Source organism: Esox lucius, chromosome 13 (genome assembly GCF_011004845.1).
Source record: "Esox lucius isolate fEsoLuc1 chromosome 13, fEsoLuc1.pri, whole genome shotgun sequence".
NCBI lineage: Eukaryota > Metazoa > Chordata > Actinopteri > Esociformes > Esocidae > Esox > Esox lucius.
In genome coordinates this window covers 12,680,723-12,700,438 of record NC_047581.1, presented here as the reverse complement: position 1 = coordinate 12,700,438, position 19,716 = coordinate 12,680,723, and the positions used below count along the sequence as shown (strand labels likewise).

Below are 19,716 nucleotides of genomic sequence, written 5' to 3'. Positions count from 1 at the left end.
GTATGTGTCCCCTCCCTCCCTCCTCCATCTGGCTGGCTGGGGCTCCCACTCTGTACCCAGTCAGAGAGATAAAGATAGTATTACTGCTGCTCGGATGGAGGGGACTGACCCTAAGACTTTGTGACAAGCTGAAACCCCCCCGTAGACAGCATGGTATGGTAGCCACCCTCCTAGTATCCAGTCTGCCCATCTGATTACCATTTGTTTTATTGAAGCTGTCCTGAAGTTGTTGTTTCTATATCTGCTTGTTCTTTTTTGCAGCGGACGGATTCGCTATAACGATATGTACAACTTGTTACGTGTTATATCGCCCCCCCTTGGCTTAGGGAAGAACTGCCCTAATAGGGTAGCATACAAGGTTTGCAACCCCAGAATATTTCCTCCACTAGGGTGCTTTGTGTACCTATGCCAAGAGACTTAACAGAATGGCTGTGCACCAATGACTGCCTACACACTAGCACCCGTCCTTCCAGACTGACTGGCTTTGGTTTGTGATCCCGGACTGGAAACAAAGCTTTCAAAGCCATGTTATTCCCCAACTCGCTCACACATGGGAATCCCTATGCGATGCTTACTCCCTGTTGAGGTCTGTTGAGGTGTAATGTCACTATAAACACATTCTGGTCTGTGCCGGGTAGTTTTCTGTCTATGTACAGTTAAGTTACGCAGGTGCTTAGTCCCCAGTTGATTACTAGAATCCTCTCAAACACATTTTAATTGGATCAAAGTCTGTTTTGGGGGTGTCCTAGATTAAACCTTTTAATGAGAAGGGATGGCTTTCATTAATCCAAATTTTTTAAAACCAGTCTGGCATTGAAACCTTTGTTTCCTCGCTCCCGGTGATCCTCCCCCATCTCCCCCTCCCCCGGATGTCTCCGCATGCAGAAGCAGACATCCTCACTACGTACGATGCTGTCATTCTCTCCCCATTAGCATCTGTGTGTTCTTCTCACTCCAGACACTCACTCTTCCATTCCACTTCTCCCCTCAGGGATCTGAGCCGCTCACCTCCTCCTGAGCTGAGTTTTCCACTGCACAGATGCATCCCTGGTCCATCATGGCCAAGGATGGCATCTGTCTCCATGCCACTACTGGAAATCTAAATAACACAGATTTCTGTTTTTGTTCTTCTTTCATTTTGGTTATTTTATTCCCTTTCGCTACTCTTCTCTTGTCTAACTACCTCATCCTTCTTTATTTGGTTTTTGGTTTCCCTACTCTGTGAAGTGGCCGTATCAAGTACCTCGATATGTATCAGATGCTCCTCCACATGTCCCCACCCCTAGGTTTGGGAAAGCAATGTCCGCCAAGAGTCGCCTACAAGGTAGCCACACCCTCTGCTCGACCTCTCTTCCCATTGGCTTAATCTCCGGCCAATCTTTGTGCTCTGCAGTGTTCCCTTGTTTCTTTAGTTTGTTTTGCTAGCGCTCTGATCTTTTTGGTGTAGCCCCGCCCCCATCCCCTCACCTGACCTCTTTCTGTGGGCATAGATACCAGTACTTATTAAAAGAAAGCCCCGCTGGCGTGGTCATGACCGTTAAGGTCAAAGTAGACCACAAAAGTAGACCACAAATGAGAAAAAAATTTATACATCAGACAACATGAACAGATTCATAATTAAAACATGTATTTCTCACTATTAGATATACAGAAAATAATATTAGACCAGTCCACCTCTTTCCCCAGCTAATTGAAATCCAGTATGTATACATGTAGACATTAATACATTCAAGGGGTTTAGCATAGCGCTCCTTTTTTTCCAGTCTGTTCCCTGGATTTTCTGCCTACCAGGCTTTTAATTCTTTGGGCTAGTGTGTGTAGCTTCTGTTGCTTTCCTGTGTGAGAAATGTGTGTGCTTTACTCTCCCCGTCACAATCTATCCCTCACACTCTTTCTCTCTCTCTGTATATATATACATACACACATACAGTTAGGTCGGGAAATATTTGGACACTGACACAATATTGATAATTGTGGCTCTGTACGCCACCACAATGGATTTGAAATGAAACAACTGAGATGCAATTGAAGTGCAGACTTTCAGCTTTAATTCAAAAGGTTGAGCAAAAATATCGTAAGAAACGTTTAAGAATTGCAACCATTTTCATACACAGTCCCCTTATTTCATGCACTCAAATGAAATTGGACAATTGAACATTAATAAAATGTTTATTTTTAATACTTTGTCGAGAATCCTTTGCAGGCAATGACTGCTTGATTTCTGGAACGCATTGACATCACCAAACACTGGGTTTCCTTTTTTTGTGATGCTTTGCCAGGCCTTTACTGCAGCTGTCTTTCTGCCTAACGTTTTGTCTTCAACAAGTGAAATGAATGCTTGATCGGGTTGAGATCAGGTGATTGACACAGCCATTGCAGAATATTCCACTCCTTTGCCTTAAAAACTCTTGGGTTGCTTTGACAGTATGTTTTGGGTCATTGTCCATCTGTAAAGTGAAGCGCTGTCCAATCAAATTTGCTGAATCTGAGCAGACAATATATCCCTATTCAATTTAGAATTCATCCGTCTGCTTCTGTCTTCTGTCACATCATCAATAAACACTAGTGACCCAGTGCCATTAGAAGCCATGCATGGTCCTGCCATTACACTGCCTCCACCATGTTTTACAGATTATGTGGTATGCTTCAGATCATGAGCGGTTCCAAGCCTTCTCTTTTTTTCCCCTATCATTCTGGTATAGGTTGATCTTAGTTAGGTTGATCTGCCCAAAGAATGCTGTTCCACAACTGGGCTTTTTTTTGTCTAATCTGGCCTTTCTATTCTTGAGGCTTATGAATGGGTTGCACCTTGTGATGAACCCTGTGTATTTGCTCTTGTGAAGTCTTCTCTTTATGGTAAACTTGGAGAGTGTTCTTCACTTGGCTGGATGTTGTGAAGGAGTTTTTCTTTTCCATGGAAAGGATCCTACGATCATCCACCACGGTTGTCTTCAATGGACATCCAGGACTTTTTGTGTTGCTGAGCTCACCAGTGAGTTTTTTCTCAGAATGCACCAAACTTTGGCCACTCCTAATGTTCCTGCTATCTCTCTGATGGAATTTTTTCTTTTGTTTTTGCAGCTAAGGATGGCCTTTTTCACTTGCATTGAGAGCTCCTTTGACCACATGTTGTGGGTTAACAGCAACAGTTTCTAAATGTGAATGCCACACCTGGAATCAACTCCAGACCATTTACCTGCCTAATATATGAAGAAATAACAGAGGAATAACCCACACCTGTCCATGAAACAGCTTTTTTAGTCACTTGGTCCGTTGATAAAGAGGGGGCTACATATTCAAGAGCTGTAATTCCTTAACCATTCCTCCAATTTGGATGTGAATACCCTCAAATTAAAGCTGAGAGACTGCACTTTAAGCCCATATTCATTATTGAACTGTAACTTGAATATATTTTGGTCAACTGCCAAAATAGCAAATCTTGTGTCAGTGTCCAAATATAGATATGTATGTGTGTGTATATGTACAGTGAGGGAATATTTTTTTTTTATCCCCTGCTGATTTTGTATGTTTGCCCACTGACAAAGTCTATAATTTTAATGGAATGGTTTATTTGAACAGTGAGAGACAGAATAACAACAAAAAAATCCAGAAAAACACAAGTATTTGACCCCTCTGCAAATCATGACAGTACTTGGTGGCAAAACCCTTGTTGGCAATCACAGAGGTCAGATGTTTCTTGTAGTTGGCCACCAGGTTTGCACACATCTCAGGAGGGATTTTGTCCCACTCCTCTTTGCAGATCTTCTCCAAGTCATTAAGGTTTTGAGGCTGACGTCTGGCAACTGGAACCTTCAGCTCCCTCTACAGATTTTCGATGGGATTAATGTCTGGAGACTGGCTAGGCCACTTCAGGACCTTAATGTGCTTCTTCTTGATTCACTCCTTTGTTGCCTTGGCCATGTGTTTTGGGACGTCCATCGTCCCTTTGATGTGATGAAGTTGTCCTGTCCCCTTAGCAGAAAAACTCCCCCAAAGCATAATGTTTCCACCTCCATGTTTGACGGTGAGGATGGTGTTCTTGGAGTCATAGGCAGCATTCCTCCTCCTCCAAACACGGCGAGTTGAGTTGATGCCAAAGAGCTCGATTTTGTTCTCATCTGACCACAACACTTTCACCCAGTTCTCCTCTGAATCATTCAGATGTTCACTGGCAAACTTCAGACGTGCCTGTACATGTGCTTTCTTGAGCAGGTGGACCTTGCGGGCGCTGCAGGATTTCAGTCCTTCACAGCGTAGCGTGTTACCAATTGTTTTCTTGGTGACTATGGTCCCAGCTGCCTTGAGATCATTGAAAAGATCCTCCTGTGTAGTTCTGGGCTGATTCCTCACCGTTCTCATGATCATTGCAACTCCACGAGGTGAGATCTTGCATGGAGCCCCTGACCGAGGAAGATTGACAGTTATTTTGTGTTTCTTCCATTTGCAAATAATCGCACCAACTGTTGTCACCTTCTCACCAAGCTGCTTGGCGATGGTCTTGTAGCTCATTCCAATGTAGGTCTACAATCTTGTCCCTGACATCCTTGAACAGCTCTTTGGTCTTGGCCATGGTGGAGAGTTTGGAATCTGATTGATTGATTGCTTCTGTGGACAGGTGTCTTTTATACAGGTAACAAGCTGAGATTAGGAGCACTCCCTTTAAGTGTGTGCTCCTAATCTCAGCTCGTTACCTTTATAAAAGACACCTGGGAGCCAGAAATGTTTCTGATTAAGAGTGGATCAAATAATTATTTCACTCATTAGAATGCATATAAATGTATAAAATGTTTTTTTGTTGTTATTCTGTCTCTCACTGTTCAAATGAACCTACCATTAAAATGATAGACTGATCATTTCTTCGTCAGTGGGCAAACGTACAAAATCAGCAAGGGATCAAATAGTATTTTCCCTCACTGTATATATGTATATGTGTATGTTTGTTTGTGTGTGTGTGTGTGTGTATATATATATATATATATATATATATATATATATATATATATATATATATATATATATATATATATATATAATATCTGTATTTCTCTATCTGTATCTCTGATTTTCTCTCATACTGTGTCTTTCATCTCTATGTTCTCTTTCTGGCTGGGTGTCCCCATGTGTGGGTTGGTGTGTTTGTCTTACCCCTCTTCTCTCTCATTCTGACTTGTCTTTTTGCACTGCCACTGATAGTAGGTGAATGCTTTTTGTGTTCAGGGGAGCTCAACTCTATCACGACAGCTTAAACATCAAACATGGTGCTGTGCATGCAGGGGTGTTGCTGTCGTCCTTTCGAAAAGCACCTCTCAGGTTATTTAGAATGGAATAATGCTTTCTCTGTATATTCTAGGTCTCTTAGTCCTCAAGATGTTACTGACTTGTGCAGTACAAAGTAGTACATGATCGTTAGGATGGCAACCACAGAGTCGAGCTCCTGAGATCTTTGCGGCATTTCCATGTTTATGCGTACGAGCCTTTTGTCACCATTATTTCGATCGATGTCAGTCTTGCACCGGTGCACTTCGACTTGCGGCATATAGTGCATAATGTGGTGGCGATTAGCAGTGAATGTGAATGTGTAGTCTGTCTTCTCTTTGCACTCGTCGAGAAAGCTTTTTGTGTGCTGTAGCTTTATTATCCGAAAATCAGAAAACGTTCCAAAAGATTGACGGACCTGATCTTTTTTGGGGGTAAATTCTATTTAAAACAAACAATTCCATCCTACTGTGTTGTTGAAATAAAAGCACTCTATACATGAGTCCTCTGTAAGTAACACCACAGCACACAGACTGCTTTCACCTGATTGGCCAATGGTCTGGATTAACTGGTAACAGTTGAAGTGTGTTCTAACCTCCCCTCCATCCAAATATTCCCTCCAGCGGTTAGTCAAGATGAACATGCCCATTGCTGATGACAACACAGTCCACTTCACTTCTACTCTCATGGCCCTGATCCGAACAGCTCTGGAGATCAAACTGGCCTCAGGTGACACTATTCTGTTCCCTCACTCTCCCTTTCCTCCATCCTCTCCCCAGTTATGCCTCTTTTCCAGTTCCTTTAAAGGAGAACGTCTGGTAGAAGGAGTAAACTAAAATACCGCAAATGATCTGCTTAATCAAAAGCATTTTTTATAAAAAATAACATATTACATTAAGAAATAATTTACAGTAAATGTATACACAATGTATAGCTTCAGGGTGGTTTAAACTGTATGAGGTCGTTTCTGTTTTCTTCCCCCTAATATGTGATTTATACTAATCTAACTTATGGATTTGTTTAACGATAGAGGTATCATGAAGGATTTAGCAGTTTACTGTAGGAGTCTAGGTCTCTTCCTCCAAAAATGATTAACAATCATTTTAAAGGACTGTGATATTGAAATGTTTTGCTATTTACATGAATCCAAATTGTTATGCAGAAACATAACTTTGTTAAACAGCTTGTTCAATAGTTTTTGTAGGAACTTTGTTTTTTAGAGCATATCTACAGTATATACTAATCTATCCATCAATAGAGAAGCTTGTTGACATCATACAGCAAAAGCAAAACCAAAAACATGATTGTGTTCCAGGGATTCTACTTGGTATTAAGAGCATATTTATAGCTCAAACCGTTAAATTTTTTGTACACAAGTTCTTCACAAAACTATTGCCACCATGTTCCACCGGATTCTTTCTTTCAGAATATAGAGGGGGCCCTAAATACAATTTTGCTTAGGGCCCCCAAAAAGCTAGAGCCGGCACTGTTAGTATGTATTAGTCCGGTTTGGTGACATTAGGCTGCTCCATGTTGGGGTTTGTGTTTTGGGCCTGTACCGCACAGTGGAAGGATGGTGCAGAGTACAGTATGATTTTCTCTAGCTTCACTGCCCCTTATAATGGGCTAACCTCTATTTTCCATCTGCTTCATCATAATGACACAAACTAATTTATTTACTTTCCAGTCTTTGTCGCTGGCTGTTAAATGACGTAATTCTGTACGTGTGATGCTAACAGAGTGTATTGCCTGCTGCTCTTCTCTTCAGGGATGGTTGCCCAACGTCTCTCTGACGCTGAACTGAAAAAAGAGCTCTCCACGGTTTGGCCTAGCCTCTCACAGAAGACAATGGATCTTTTAGTGACACCACACAAACGTAAGCAGCTCCGCCGGGCACTCCTCTGGGAGACAACTTAAAGTGACGAGGCCTGGACTCCTCATTCAGCATTAACAGGTTACGCCCAGGTTGACTTAACGGACGGGACCCCTGCTTTCATGGATCCCCCCCCCGTTAAGATTCCACACGTCTCATATGCCTCCGCTGCCATCTTGTGTCAGAATCTTAGTATGTCACCTGAAACCGATGGTATTTAAGGCAGATAACATGCTCCGTCCCTTATGTCTGGCATGCACCAGACATTTCCTCAAACAGAGGAATCCCTCTGGTTACGGTGATACCTGTCGGTTGACTCAGTTGAATTAGCGATAAGCTGACATCAGAGGGTTTGAATGATACCAACAGAGATATATGTGGGACAAGGGATGAGTCAGCGGTCTATCCTCAACCAATCCTCTGTTGTCCTCTCTCAGCCAATGAGCTCACTGTTGGGAAGGTGTATGCAGCCCTGATGATCTTCGACTACTACAAGCAGAACCGAGCCAAGAGGCTCAAGGAGCAGCAGCAGCAGCAGCAGCAACAGAATGCTGCCGGCTCCCAGGTAACGCACACATTACGAGCGACGCCCGCGCAAAACCAACATGTTGACTCACCGTTCCCGGGGTTTTGATTGACTGCATCCCAGAGGGTGAATTAATATTGTGCGCCGTCAGTGTTTTCAGCATCTCGCCATCTTTTGTCTGCAGGGTAAGGTGGGGGCTCTGTTTAAACCAATACTGCCCCTGACTCACAAGCAGGAGAAAGCCCTGAACAACGTGGAGCCTCTCTATGAGCTACTGCCCCAGCCTCAGGCTCTACCGAGACCCAGCTCTGCACTACTCAACAACGGAGGCTCACTGTGAGTCTATTGAACGTGCAGCTGGGCCCTTGACTTGCTTGTTCTTTTGGTAAAACTCATACATACAGCTCCAGAACAAATTAAGAGACCACGGCACCTTTTTTCTTTCCTTTCCAAAAAAGTCAAAATGGAAGATTTTGAGTGAGGAACAGAAGGGTTCAAATTATGAGACCACTGCAAATTGAACGCTTCAGTTCCTCACTCAAACATGTCCTTTTCAACTTTTTTGGAAAGGAAAGAAAAAGGTGCAGTGGTCTCTTCATTTTTTTACGGAGCTGTAGGAAATGCCTTTAAAACAGTTAGGGTTGTTCTGTGATTCCCTTAAAAACCCTGTCAACCAGAAATGAGTGGACAGTCCTGGATGAATAAAACAATGAAATGACTGACAACTAACATGAAATCTACATTTGTTGACGACTGCCAATTCAGACCAGGCCACGCCATCGCCATGAAGGGGTCGTCGTCATGGGTGTCAGAGAAGACCATAGAGGACCAAAGGCCCAGATGTAAGCGACCGTCGGAGGACGTCCCAAATGCAGCCATTCCCCAGGTAGCGTGTCCAGGCCTCCTGCACCTCCTCCTGCACCTCCTCACGCATTCGCCTTCATCTTCTGCATGTGTTCCGATCTCCAGGAGTCGGTGGAGATGAGGAAGATGGACGCGGGTGACGATGCCGGGCCCGGTCCTGGGCTTGGCCTGGAGAACCATGGGAGGGCCGTGTCCATGCCTCGTCTCAACGCGATGCTGCCGGTACCGACAAACCCTCATACATCATCAGTGAAGCATGGCAGACGCTCCATGCCAGAACTGAACTGTTTCGGAGAAAGCCTTGGTTGCGGGAATGCTACTACGATCAGGGGGTGGGGGCGGTCAGTTTCGTCCAATGTTACTGCAGTATTACTGTTGAAAAACCAGGGGGAAAAAAGACATTCGTACCAAGGAATATAATCAGCTCCTCATTTCCTGAGTGATATTGATGTTGATCGATTGATGCGTTAAAGTGCATTCCATTCGTAGGCCAGTTAGAATGGATGTGTGTTGATCCTACTCTTAGAACGCTGGAGAAGTCCGGGATAATTTGATTAGAGCCGGGCAGACGGCCAACTATTTGTCCCATATCGTTTTTCTTCTGCTGCCAACAGAAGAAGGGGAAAAAACACAGCAGCTCAAAATGGTTGCGGGTAGAAAATGATAGGGTGATCCCTCATGCAGGAAGGAAAAGAGTAATCGTGTTAGGGAAGAGAATGTAAAGAGCAGGGATAAATGGGATGAAGACGAGAGGGGGATTGCCTCGTAACCTGCTGTCAAATCTTTCTCGCCTTTTTTAACGAGGGCAGGAAATCCTTCAACAAATACAATTAGAGATGGCCTTTCAAAGATGACTTGCTATTGTTAGGTTGTAATGGGAGGCATGTAGCCTGAACTCCACTCTGAAACAGACTGATGCATTTCATGTCCGGCTTGGTTTTCCATCGCTTTAATAAGATTGTTTCCCCCTGTTGGGCATTACCCTATTTCCCCCTCCTTGGCGGTGCCGGTCAGGATCAAGGCCTTAATTCTCCCAGCATGGCTTTCCCTCCTCAACATCCTCTTTGTGCACTCGTGACATGTGACACCTGGAGTAGACATGTATGCCTTTCGATGGTGGAAACTGACAGTTGTTTCTTTCTCAGTGCAGCCGCCCGAGAAGCTAAGCCAAGCCCAAATCCCTTTAAACTAGAGTGCCAGATGATAAGAGGCAGTAGATGTTGATTTAGTGGTTTCAGCACCTCTTAATATGTTTGAATCTATTTTGATTCCCCGGTCAAAGCCTGGCCCATGATTGTGCCCCACCTGGCTTTCTGCCAGGTTTAGAAGGATTGATTCACAAGAATAGAATCAAATGTGTCCTGTATGTTTTATAGTATACCTTAGTATAAATGGTCTGGAGTCTGCGGGTGGCTATCCTGTCATAGTTGGCGGCAGTGAGGATCAAAAGACATAGAGGATTTCTGTCTGGTTGAAGTGGGTCATTACGTCTTATTGCCATGTGCTGAAAAACACATAAGATATCTCAGATTTACCTTCCTTTAACAAGGGTTTCACAATAACCCATAATGACAAGGCAAAAACATGATTTTAGAAATTAGTGGTCATTTATTGGAAATAAAAACAATTATTATCTCATATAAGAATACTGAAGGCTGATTCAGTACTTTGTAGAAAATTGCCTTTGGCAGTGATCACACCATTGAGATTAGATGGGGAGCGTTGGTGGTTCTGCGACCAAAGGTCTCCCCACAGATGTCCAATGGAGTTTAAGTCTAAGCTTTGGCTGGGCCACTTAAGGACATTCACAGACTTGTCCTGAAGCCACTCCAGCATTTTTTTGTCTGTTTGTTGCAGGTCATTGTTGTCGGTTGTCTAGTGCACTATTTCTCAATCCTAACCAGTCTCCCAGTCACTGCCACTGGAAAGCATCCCCATAGCATGATGCCCCCACCACCATTCTTCCCAATGAAGATGGTGTTAGCAAGGTGATTAGCTGTACAGTACCTTATTTTCACATTAAGGCCTAAAAGTTCAGTTTTGGTCTCATATGACCAAATCATAATTTTTATCATACGCTCAGAGTCCTTCAGATGGGTTGTCATATGCTTTTACTCAAGGATGATTTCCACCTGGCCACTGTACCATAAAGGTCTGATCTTGATTTAGTGCTGCAGAGATTGTTGTCCTTCTGGCAAGTTCTTCCCTCTCTGCAGAGAAACTCATATACTCTGTTGGAATGGCCATTGCGTTTGAATGACCAAAGCCTTATTGTCTTGCATGGTTAATTAGTTTGGCCAGATAGACATCTCTAGGAAGAGTCTTGGTGGTAACAAACTTCTACCATTTCACAGTGATGGAGCCCACTGTTGTCCTGGAAACTTTCAATGTTTTAGCAATTTTTTATAACCATCCCCAGATCTTTGAATGAACATAATTCTATCTTAGAGGTCTATGGGGAGTTCCTTGGACTTCATGGCTTTTTTTCTCTTACATGCACTATTGAAGTGACCTTACAGAGAGAAGTGTGCCCTTATTAAATCATGTTCAATCATTTGAATTTGCCACAGGTGGACTCCAATCCAGCTCTAGAGACATAGGATGATCACAGGACACAGGATACATATGAGCTTAATTTTGAGTGTCGTGTGGCAAAGGGTTAGAACACATATAGATGAGATGTTTCAGTTCTTCCTTTTCAATAAAGTGACACAAATGAATAAACATATGTATTTATTAGAGATTATTGTGTGTATATTGATGGCAAAAAATATAACGCAACAACATGGAGAATACTTTTCCTTATATAAAAGGGGATCATTTACCAAGCATGTTATGATCCCTTCTCTGGCATCGTCTTGCCCGGTCTATGTCCTGCCTCTAGCCACCTCTGTTCTTCAAGTAACTGTTCATTGTCTCTCTCTCCGATCCAACTCGTCTCTCTTGTCTGTCCGGTCCGATGCTTCCCCGTGGTCCTCTCCTTCTCCTCGTCCACCTGTGCTCCCTGAAAGAGGAGCCAGTCGCGCCACTCCCCTGGGACCCTGCTGGCCGTATGTACCCCCACTATCCTCTCCCTCAGATACAGCTCCGCGCCACCTCTTTTTTGTAGGCTGATCCTAATATACTACTATGTGTAAGACTCTATTCTATTTTGAATTGCCTGGCTGTGCAGCTGTTTAAAATGTTAGGGTGGGCACGTATATGATTATAGAGTATGCTCAATGATTGGTACTTGGTAGTTCATTAGCAACTAGTCTGCATGTTTGTTGTTCTATGCTATCCAATGTGGCGTCTATACTGTGAGATTTTAGGATAAGAGTTGAGCTTGCCGTAAAACCGTAAATCAAAGGTTTAGCCCGGTACAGTGTCTTGTGGAGAATAGTATTGCTTTGATCACTCTGTGGGGACTGAACAACACTCATTAAAGCACAGCTGCTGATGCCAACCTGCTCTTAGATATCAACCTATGGAGTTTGTCGGTGGTAGACTAGTGATCAGGTGGAGGTTTTTTGGAGAGGGACTCGTCCGCTGACTCAGGTGGAAAAATCATGGAAGCTGCTGGAATCTGTCTTTTCCCTTTGATGCTGTCATCTAAGTCTTAGGGAAATTGGTAGCCGTGTCCATGATTTTCCCCAGACGTGACAGGTTTGAGGACACCATGGTGTGACTAGCGTCTTTGCAGCCATTCTCTGCAGGCCAGATGTATCTCCACTAGGTGGAAATGGTGTTTCACAGTGAAGTCGGACAGGTTTTTTGTTTATACACTCAGCTTTTATTTGACTATTTCTCATCCAGTTTGATGACCCGAATATTGTACATTATTTCCAGCTCATTTACTAGTTCATTTTGAAAATAGATCATAATATTTCCTAAAAATAAGATTCACTGTACAACACAAAAGCAAAAGAGCTCTAAGAACACTGATTAAGGAAAAGCCCTAAGCGATCGTATTGTTGAAGAGATATCAACAGAACGTTGTGCTCCCCCAGTCAAATTCCCTTAGCCTTGTCGGTCCAAGTCGTTTTTGTCATTTGTCTCGCACAGACTGTCCCCGACTGCAGCCCAATTAAGCGCTCAGCGTCTACCCACGCCCCCCAGCGCACCCAAGAGGTCAACCTGCACGACTACACCCTGGAGAGACCCAGCATACAGGAGAGGCCTCACCGTCACCGCCACCACCACCGCTGCCACCACCGCAAGGAGAGGGACAAGAAGCAGCGCTCGCTGGACAGGACGCCAAGCACCGCTGGTTAGTTCGCACACACACACACACACAGTATACTATGGGCACATATCAATGAAATGTGCTCATTCATATTCTCTGAACACACAGGGATTGCGCCAGCATTTTCAGAGCTCTTCTAAAGATTGCCGACACAGCCAACATTGGAACATGAATGCGTACCATTTGGTCACTTATGTTACAAGGTGTCATGCTGGACTGCTCGCAAAGCAATACTCTGGTTAATGTCCCGTGTAGCTGTTGGTAGAGCATAGCACTGGCAACAACAAGGTTGTGGGTTCGATTCCCACCGGAGCCTGTGTGAAACAGAATGAAAATGTATGAGCTCACTACTGGAAGTGGCTCTGGACAAGAGCATCTAGCAAATGAATTGAATCGAAATGTAATTACGAAATGTGCGTGTTGTCGACCGCGAAGACCTGTAGCGCACCGTTCCGTGTTGCCCGAGTGTGAATGTGTAGCTGTCACTGCCTCTCTGTCTTCCCCCCAGTTAGACAATGCGAGCAGACCACAGCTGTCTGTGGCTCATCTGTTGTACAGATCAACTCTAGGCCTCTCTGAGACATTGCTCAGGCCTGGGTGTAAGAGTGGAGCACTGCAGCTGGCCTGTATTTCACAGATGAAAGGGACTGACTGGCATGCTCGCCCTGATGCCTGCAAATTTACGTCTGCTGCTTTTCTCAGCACGGCAGTGCTGTGGAGAGGAAACGCTGGATGGAAGAAAAGCTTCTTTGGTGTACTAGTAGTGTGTCCTATGTGTTTGAGAATCTCCTGTTTCTGAATAGGGCTAGAACAGGGTGCTATCAGTGGTAATACTGGAAAATCAGAGCTGATGGGGGGATGGCTAGCACTGATTATAAGGCTATGGTTAATGATAGGGTTATGCTAAGATTAGGGTAAGCTTATTCCAAGATTATGGTTAAGCTAAGACTAAGCTTTGGTTTGGGCGAGGGCTGACCACGTCTTGGTCATGCCAAACACAGCCTTAACCTTAACCTGTGATTCATGTCAGTGTACTGTCGATCACATTGGCAACCCACCGCCCTAACCCTGACCTTAACCCTGACCCTAACCCTGACCATAACCCTGACCCTAACCACACCCCTGGCTTGTATTCACGCTAAGGTACAGCGGGAGACCCGTCTGCGGAGCCATCGTCCAGAGACGGGCTGCAAGATCGTGGCCGTTCCCATGAGAGGAGGCACCACTCTGCGGCCGGGGAGAAACAGCGCTACTACTCCTGCGATCGCTATGGCAGCCGGGAATACTGCCACATCATCAAGTCTGCCACTGCCAGCTGTGCCACCTCCCCGGGCGAGGTGCAGGACCCTGGCATCAACAAGCAGGTGGGGGGGCGTGGGTAGAATACGGCAGGATATTGATATTGGCAGGGCGCATAAAGGGTCTGACGGGAAAGGGCGCGGTAGGAAATCATCAGGACACGGGACTGAATGAGAATCAGAATGTGTTTACACCTTTGATAAGAGTGCTTCCTTGATGATGTAAACGTATTGTACTGCAATGTACACTCTTAGAAGGAAATTTGAAGGAAATACCATATCCAGACTGGGGGAACCCTAAACCTTGAGGAATCCCTCTGAATAGGATTTAAAAAAACAATGTGTCTCAATCATGTTTTACCCTCTTTTAAACACTGTAGAACTGGATTCATACAGATGTTCTGCATCTGTAGACACCTACCGACTGTCTGCAGTAACGGCTGAAGCATTGTCTTCTGATAAGTGGGGCTTGTTTGTTTTTTTTACAACGATTTCTGAGTTGAAATGTTGCACTATGTTGCTTGCAAGTTGCACAATAGGCAGAAGGTACGGAGATATTCCACATAGGAAATCAAAGGACCCAATGCCAGGGCCGTTGCCAGGAATCCTGGGCCCCCTCACTTAAAGAGAACATTGACATTATTATGATCAGTGGCCCCTGCCATGGCATGGGCCCCCTGAATCATATCCCTTTCCCCACGTTTGGTACAGCCCTGCATAGAGCCTATAATACTGTAGCAAAGTCAAATCATTGTTGTCACAAAGTCGCAGTGCAGTTGTCACTGATTAGTTTTAATTTCAGACTGAGCAAACAATGACTTTACTTCTTTTTTTTTGTCAGCAAGTTATTGTTTCGGGGACTAACGCTTTTATTAACATATGTCTGCAACTGTTCATATCAAATTGTTTCGCGATCTATTTCAATCCCAGATTGTCCTGAAAAGAAAATCATAAACCACTTCAATGTAAGGCTAAATATCAGGGCAGAGCCGAAGATAAAGTACATTTGGAAAAAACACTGTTTTAATTTGGTTTCTGGGACTTGAGATAAGGAACCACTGAAAGGAACTGTGATAGTCTATTAGAAGATTGGCTTATAGGACTCAAATAAATTGTCATTCTGGTTCATCTTGTTAGCTTTGTAAGTGAAAATAAATTCTCTGTGAATATTATTACGCGTGCTAAATAATAATAATAATAATATATACAATTAATATTAACATTCCTGATTATGCAGTCATGAAGTGGTAACTATTTCAACATTGGGATTGGCATAGGCTATAGACTATAGTCATACATCTCTGGAAGTCTCATTCACCCTCATCATATCTGATGTGAGACAAGCTATCACTCCCCTACCAGGGTCCCATTAGGAATTAATATCCGCATTGAAACATAAAAGGTACCTTCAAGGATCACTCAACTAACCAAAGATGCAAATATGAATCCATTCACTTCAGTGGTTATTATAGGAATGCAAAGGACCCTTGAGAATATTCAGTGTTAACTGAGTCCCTTGTCATTCTAAGAGGGTACATTGTGTGGCACTATCTTGATCATTATCTGTCTACTGTTGGTTTCTATCTGCTGCTGAAACTCAACTTTCTCTTCTTTCTGCCTTCAGTGCAACCACTCATGGCCTTTCAATTCTCTTTCCACTCTTCTTTTTCCTCTTCTTCTTCTTCACCATTTTCTGTCCATTTTGTCTGTTTTCTTCTCGTTTCTTTTTCCTGCCATCAATAACTGCCCTGTGGTTTCATACCTCGGTCCTTCCTGGTTCTTTCACCTGTCCTCTCCGTTTGATTTCACTGTATTTCCCTTCCCTCTGGTGACCCTGTCCCCCCGTCACCTCCTATCCTGTGCGTTCTCATCGTTTTTTATCGTTTCAAATTGCTTTGTCCAATTTTCACCCAGGGCAGTGGATCGGCTGAAAGCGGCCCGGTGACGCTGACCTCAGGGGCTAGCACGCCAAGCCGCGGACGCAGGCAACTTCCGCCGACGCCCCTGACCCCCCGACCCGGGGTGGCCTTCAAGACGGCCAACTCCTCCCCTGTGCACTTTGTGTCCGCCCTGAGCGGCCCGCCCACCCTGAGCCCTGGCCGGCTGAGCCGTGGGCTGTCCGAGCACAACGCCCTGCTGCACAGCGGCTCGTCCCACATCCCCTCTCCTGTCACCCGCATCAGCTCCGAGCCCTTCCTGGGCTACAGTCACAGTGACCCCCAGGGCCTTGGGAGCCCGTACGGTAGCCTCCGGGACCAGCTGCTGAGCCCCTACGCCGCCAGAGTACGCTCCCCTCGGACTGCAATGCCTCAGACAGGGCCGGTTGTCCTCCACCTGCCTCCGCCACCCCAGCAGGGTCGCGCTGTGCCAAATGGATACCACTTCACCTTTGGGGGAGGTGCCAATGGAAACCTGGGCTCTGGCTCCAGGGCATCCAGGTGCTACCATGAGGCAGAGGAGGATGAATGGTGCTAGCGTGGCGTTGAACTGATGTTTTTAATGCATTTCCCCGGGAATCGCGATGAGTTTTATCATCTTTTTTCGAAGGCTTTGGTTCACGCTGTTGCTATACGTAAAGCTGCCGGTGGGAAATGTATGGAGAAAGAGTTGAAGTTCATTTGAATGTGAACAGAGCAAGCTGCATTATGTTTAGAACCTGGATGAAAAGAAAAAGGGATGTGGATTTGGTGGTTTGTTGGTACTGTAATTTAGTTGGACGTGACCAACTCTAAAGTGTCTTTGTCTTATGCACTGAAGACACTGAAGGCATTTGTCATTCACAAGGGCACTTTTGCTTTGCTTCTTAATCAAACATATTTATTTTGTGGCTATCCAAGTTTCTTCTCCGGTTTTGATAATAACTCAAATGGTGATATAAGAAAGTCTCCTACAGGACCCCAGTATAGATGAGGGTGCGATACCCCTCCCTCCTGTGTGCGATGACCACGGTGATAGGCTCTATAGAAAGTTCCACGATAACTTCTAGACATTGTCAGGTACATGTAGCAAGATGATTCCGGAAATACTCAGAGAGATTCATTGAAAAACTCTCCCAGAAACACACTTGATGGTATTCTACACTGCACAACAGCTGTTCTAGTTTCTTTGGTATTCTTACCATTCCATGATATGAAGGGATTTGCAGTAGCCTAATTTTTATACATTCCCTCTCTTTCAGAAGATACAGCCAGATAGAGCAGAGGGATCAATATTGTCATTACAATGATTGTTGATTTTTGCTGCTGTTTACCATTGCGAACTTCAGTACTACTACTTGAGGGAAATGAAATGTGATTTGTTTTATATAAAACTATTGTAGATGTTATCTTTTCATTGTGTGCATTTTTTGTATGATCTAAAACGTTTATGTAAATTGCTTACAGTTTGCCATCATTTCAGGTCTAATGTTTCTTACAGACTGTCTGCTTCAGATATTTAATACAAAGTGCCTGTCCTTTTAGATATACTAGTAGAGTAAAGATGCAAAGTCAACCATTTTTGTAATGCATCAATAGTTGTTTGGTAGATTGGCTAGTTATGCTGGACAACAAGATGTACAGAAAGCCTTATCTGAGAAATAATAATTTTTATTTGAGAAAAATAAATGTTTTTGAATGGAAATTATTAATGACCTTATGATATCTGATATTTTTATTTTATGATTTTCTTTCTGGTGAATATATTTAATCAATTTGGGTGTGCACAACAAAAACTAGTACAAACGCCGATGTGACCAACACCTAACAAACATTCAAACTGCTTTAGTAGCATATCAGTGTGGTTAGGGAGACATAATCAGAATAACACAACTGCATGTTTAAATCATAAACCTGGTCGACAACAGTTATAAAGATGTACGTTTTCCTGGCGATGATACTCAACTGCGATAGCATTGCAAGCTACTGTGTTGCCTTCTGTTTCGATGTTATAACTGTGGAGTTAGTAAAGAGCATATGGAATCTGGCGAGAAACGAATAGTGTGCACTTTTGGATGGATGTGCTTGAGAAGCCAGAATTGATCCAGATCCCTGCTGAAACAGTGTGATGTCTCTGGCACCAACACACCATTTCATTATGCGGTTAACACAATATTTAAAAGAAACTTTCTTTTTCCGCATTTACTAGCATAAAGGTCTATAAGTCAAACTGTATACGTGCTGCCAATTTTATGTGCTAATAATAATTTTTTTAAGTAATTAACAATTCTAAAGACCCCCTCAAAACATAATCATATTACACATTGTGTGGACATTTTTTTTTAAGCGCATAGCTGTGAGTCCATCCACAACCACTAGTCTCGTGAGCAACTGAGCCACCCAAATTAGCTAATGAAGATAATTCTGATAAAAGAAATGTCTGGGTGAGGATTGTCTCCCTTTTAGCTGAGACCCATTTGACCAACATCCACAGCAGTCAGATTATAATAGAAATCTAGTGATTATATAATGTATGTTTCTCTAAACAGCCATGGTACCCACTAACGTGGATGGTTCACAGTCTATAAAAAGCTTCAAATATGCTATATAGATATTATTACAATATAATGGAAAATGTTCATGCCCTGGAAAGAACAATGTAACGTTTGGAGTTCAGAGCATCTGGTATTGTACATTGGGGGTGGAATGTGGCAATGTATGTTGTGTAAAGGATTCTGTACTCCAGTGACAGTTATTATCAGTGATTGATAGCACTGGAGAAACAGTAGTTGGGGCCAGGTATTGCCATGACCACACACTCATCATCAGGGTTCTGTAGTGTTTGATGACATAGTAGGGCTATGCAACAAGAAGACACTTTGACCATATACTTCATCCATTCTGTAGCTTTACATGCTGAGATCTCCAGATTCAGGCTTCAGCATGATTGTGACCAAATCTTTTGTAGAAAATATTTTAAAAAATGTATTAAAAAATGTTATCTAAAATGCATAAAGGCACAAAGAAATTTAGAAATAAAGCAACTTTATATATTTGCATGCGTACAATTTGCCCACTTTGACAATGTCAAACGGTTAACAATGTTATTGGTTTTAACTCTTCCATGTAATCTCACTCAAGAGGGGGAACGGACACAGAATGTTGTTCATAAACATGAGCAAATTCCACATTCTTGTACAGATTAATTCATGTACGTATTTCCCCTAAAGATGTTGCCATAGTGGGTTGAAAACATACATTACTATTGGTCTTTTCGTTCATCTCTGCGGCCTTTGTATTATTTATTTCAAAAGAAACATATGCAGACCCAAATGTCTCTTACCAGTTGGTTGCCAAACATTGAACTGTTAGTATATCTCTCTCCATACCAACTGCAGTGTAGGCTACATGTGGCTTTTTCTGGAGAAAATAATGTTTGCATGTTCCGACAATGTATCTGCATGTAAATCTTAATACTTTTGATACCATCCATTCATTTCTTGTTCATTTTTATTGATCTTTGATATAAACTTTTAGGTTTGTTGAAAAAACATATACTTTATATGAAAACAGTATTGAACAATGTTGATAGTTCCAACCATGCAACCGAGCTGGAACCTTCCTTATTTTGGGTCTTGAGATGAGTTAATTGTTTGTTGTCTGATTATGTTTATTGGCCAGACTTTGAATTCTGCAGTTGTTTCTACATTTACATTTTGTATGAAGTCCTTGAATTAAAAAAAATATGAATAAAAACA

The 19,716-nt window shown here is 43.2% G+C and overlaps 1 protein-coding gene across 7 annotated transcripts in view; it reads left to right on the top strand.

The window, feature by feature from the left end:
• cacna1ba (calcium channel, voltage-dependent, N type, alpha 1B subunit, a) overlaps positions 1–19,710 on the top strand; it is a 101,804-nt gene extending 82,094 nt beyond the window's left edge. For 5 of the 7 annotated variants that reach the window (XM_029124597.2, XM_029124603.2, XM_029124600.2 and 2 more), the window contains 11 exons: positions 262–358; positions 5,880–5,985; positions 7,025–7,132; positions 7,567–7,694; positions 7,840–7,991; positions 8,421–8,541; positions 8,625–8,741; positions 11,531–11,569; positions 12,564–12,768; positions 13,888–14,108; positions 15,957–19,710. In XM_029124597.2, the coding sequence (XP_028980430.2) occupies positions 262–358; positions 5,880–5,985; positions 7,025–7,132; positions 7,567–7,694; positions 7,840–7,991; positions 8,421–8,541; positions 8,625–8,741; positions 11,531–11,569; positions 12,564–12,768; positions 13,888–14,108; positions 15,957–16,517 (1,855 nt within the window). In that variant the 3' untranslated portion in view covers positions 16,518–19,710. Of the gene's footprint in view, positions 1–261; positions 359–1,227; positions 1,325–5,879; positions 5,986–7,024; positions 7,133–7,566; positions 7,695–7,839; positions 7,992–8,420; positions 8,542–8,624; positions 8,742–11,530; positions 11,570–12,563; positions 12,769–13,887; positions 14,109–15,956 lie in introns of all 7 variants that reach the window. The other 2 variants (XM_029124602.2, XM_029124601.2) reach the window with 1 other exon arrangement.
• Positions 19,711–19,716: the final 6 nt, after the last annotated feature.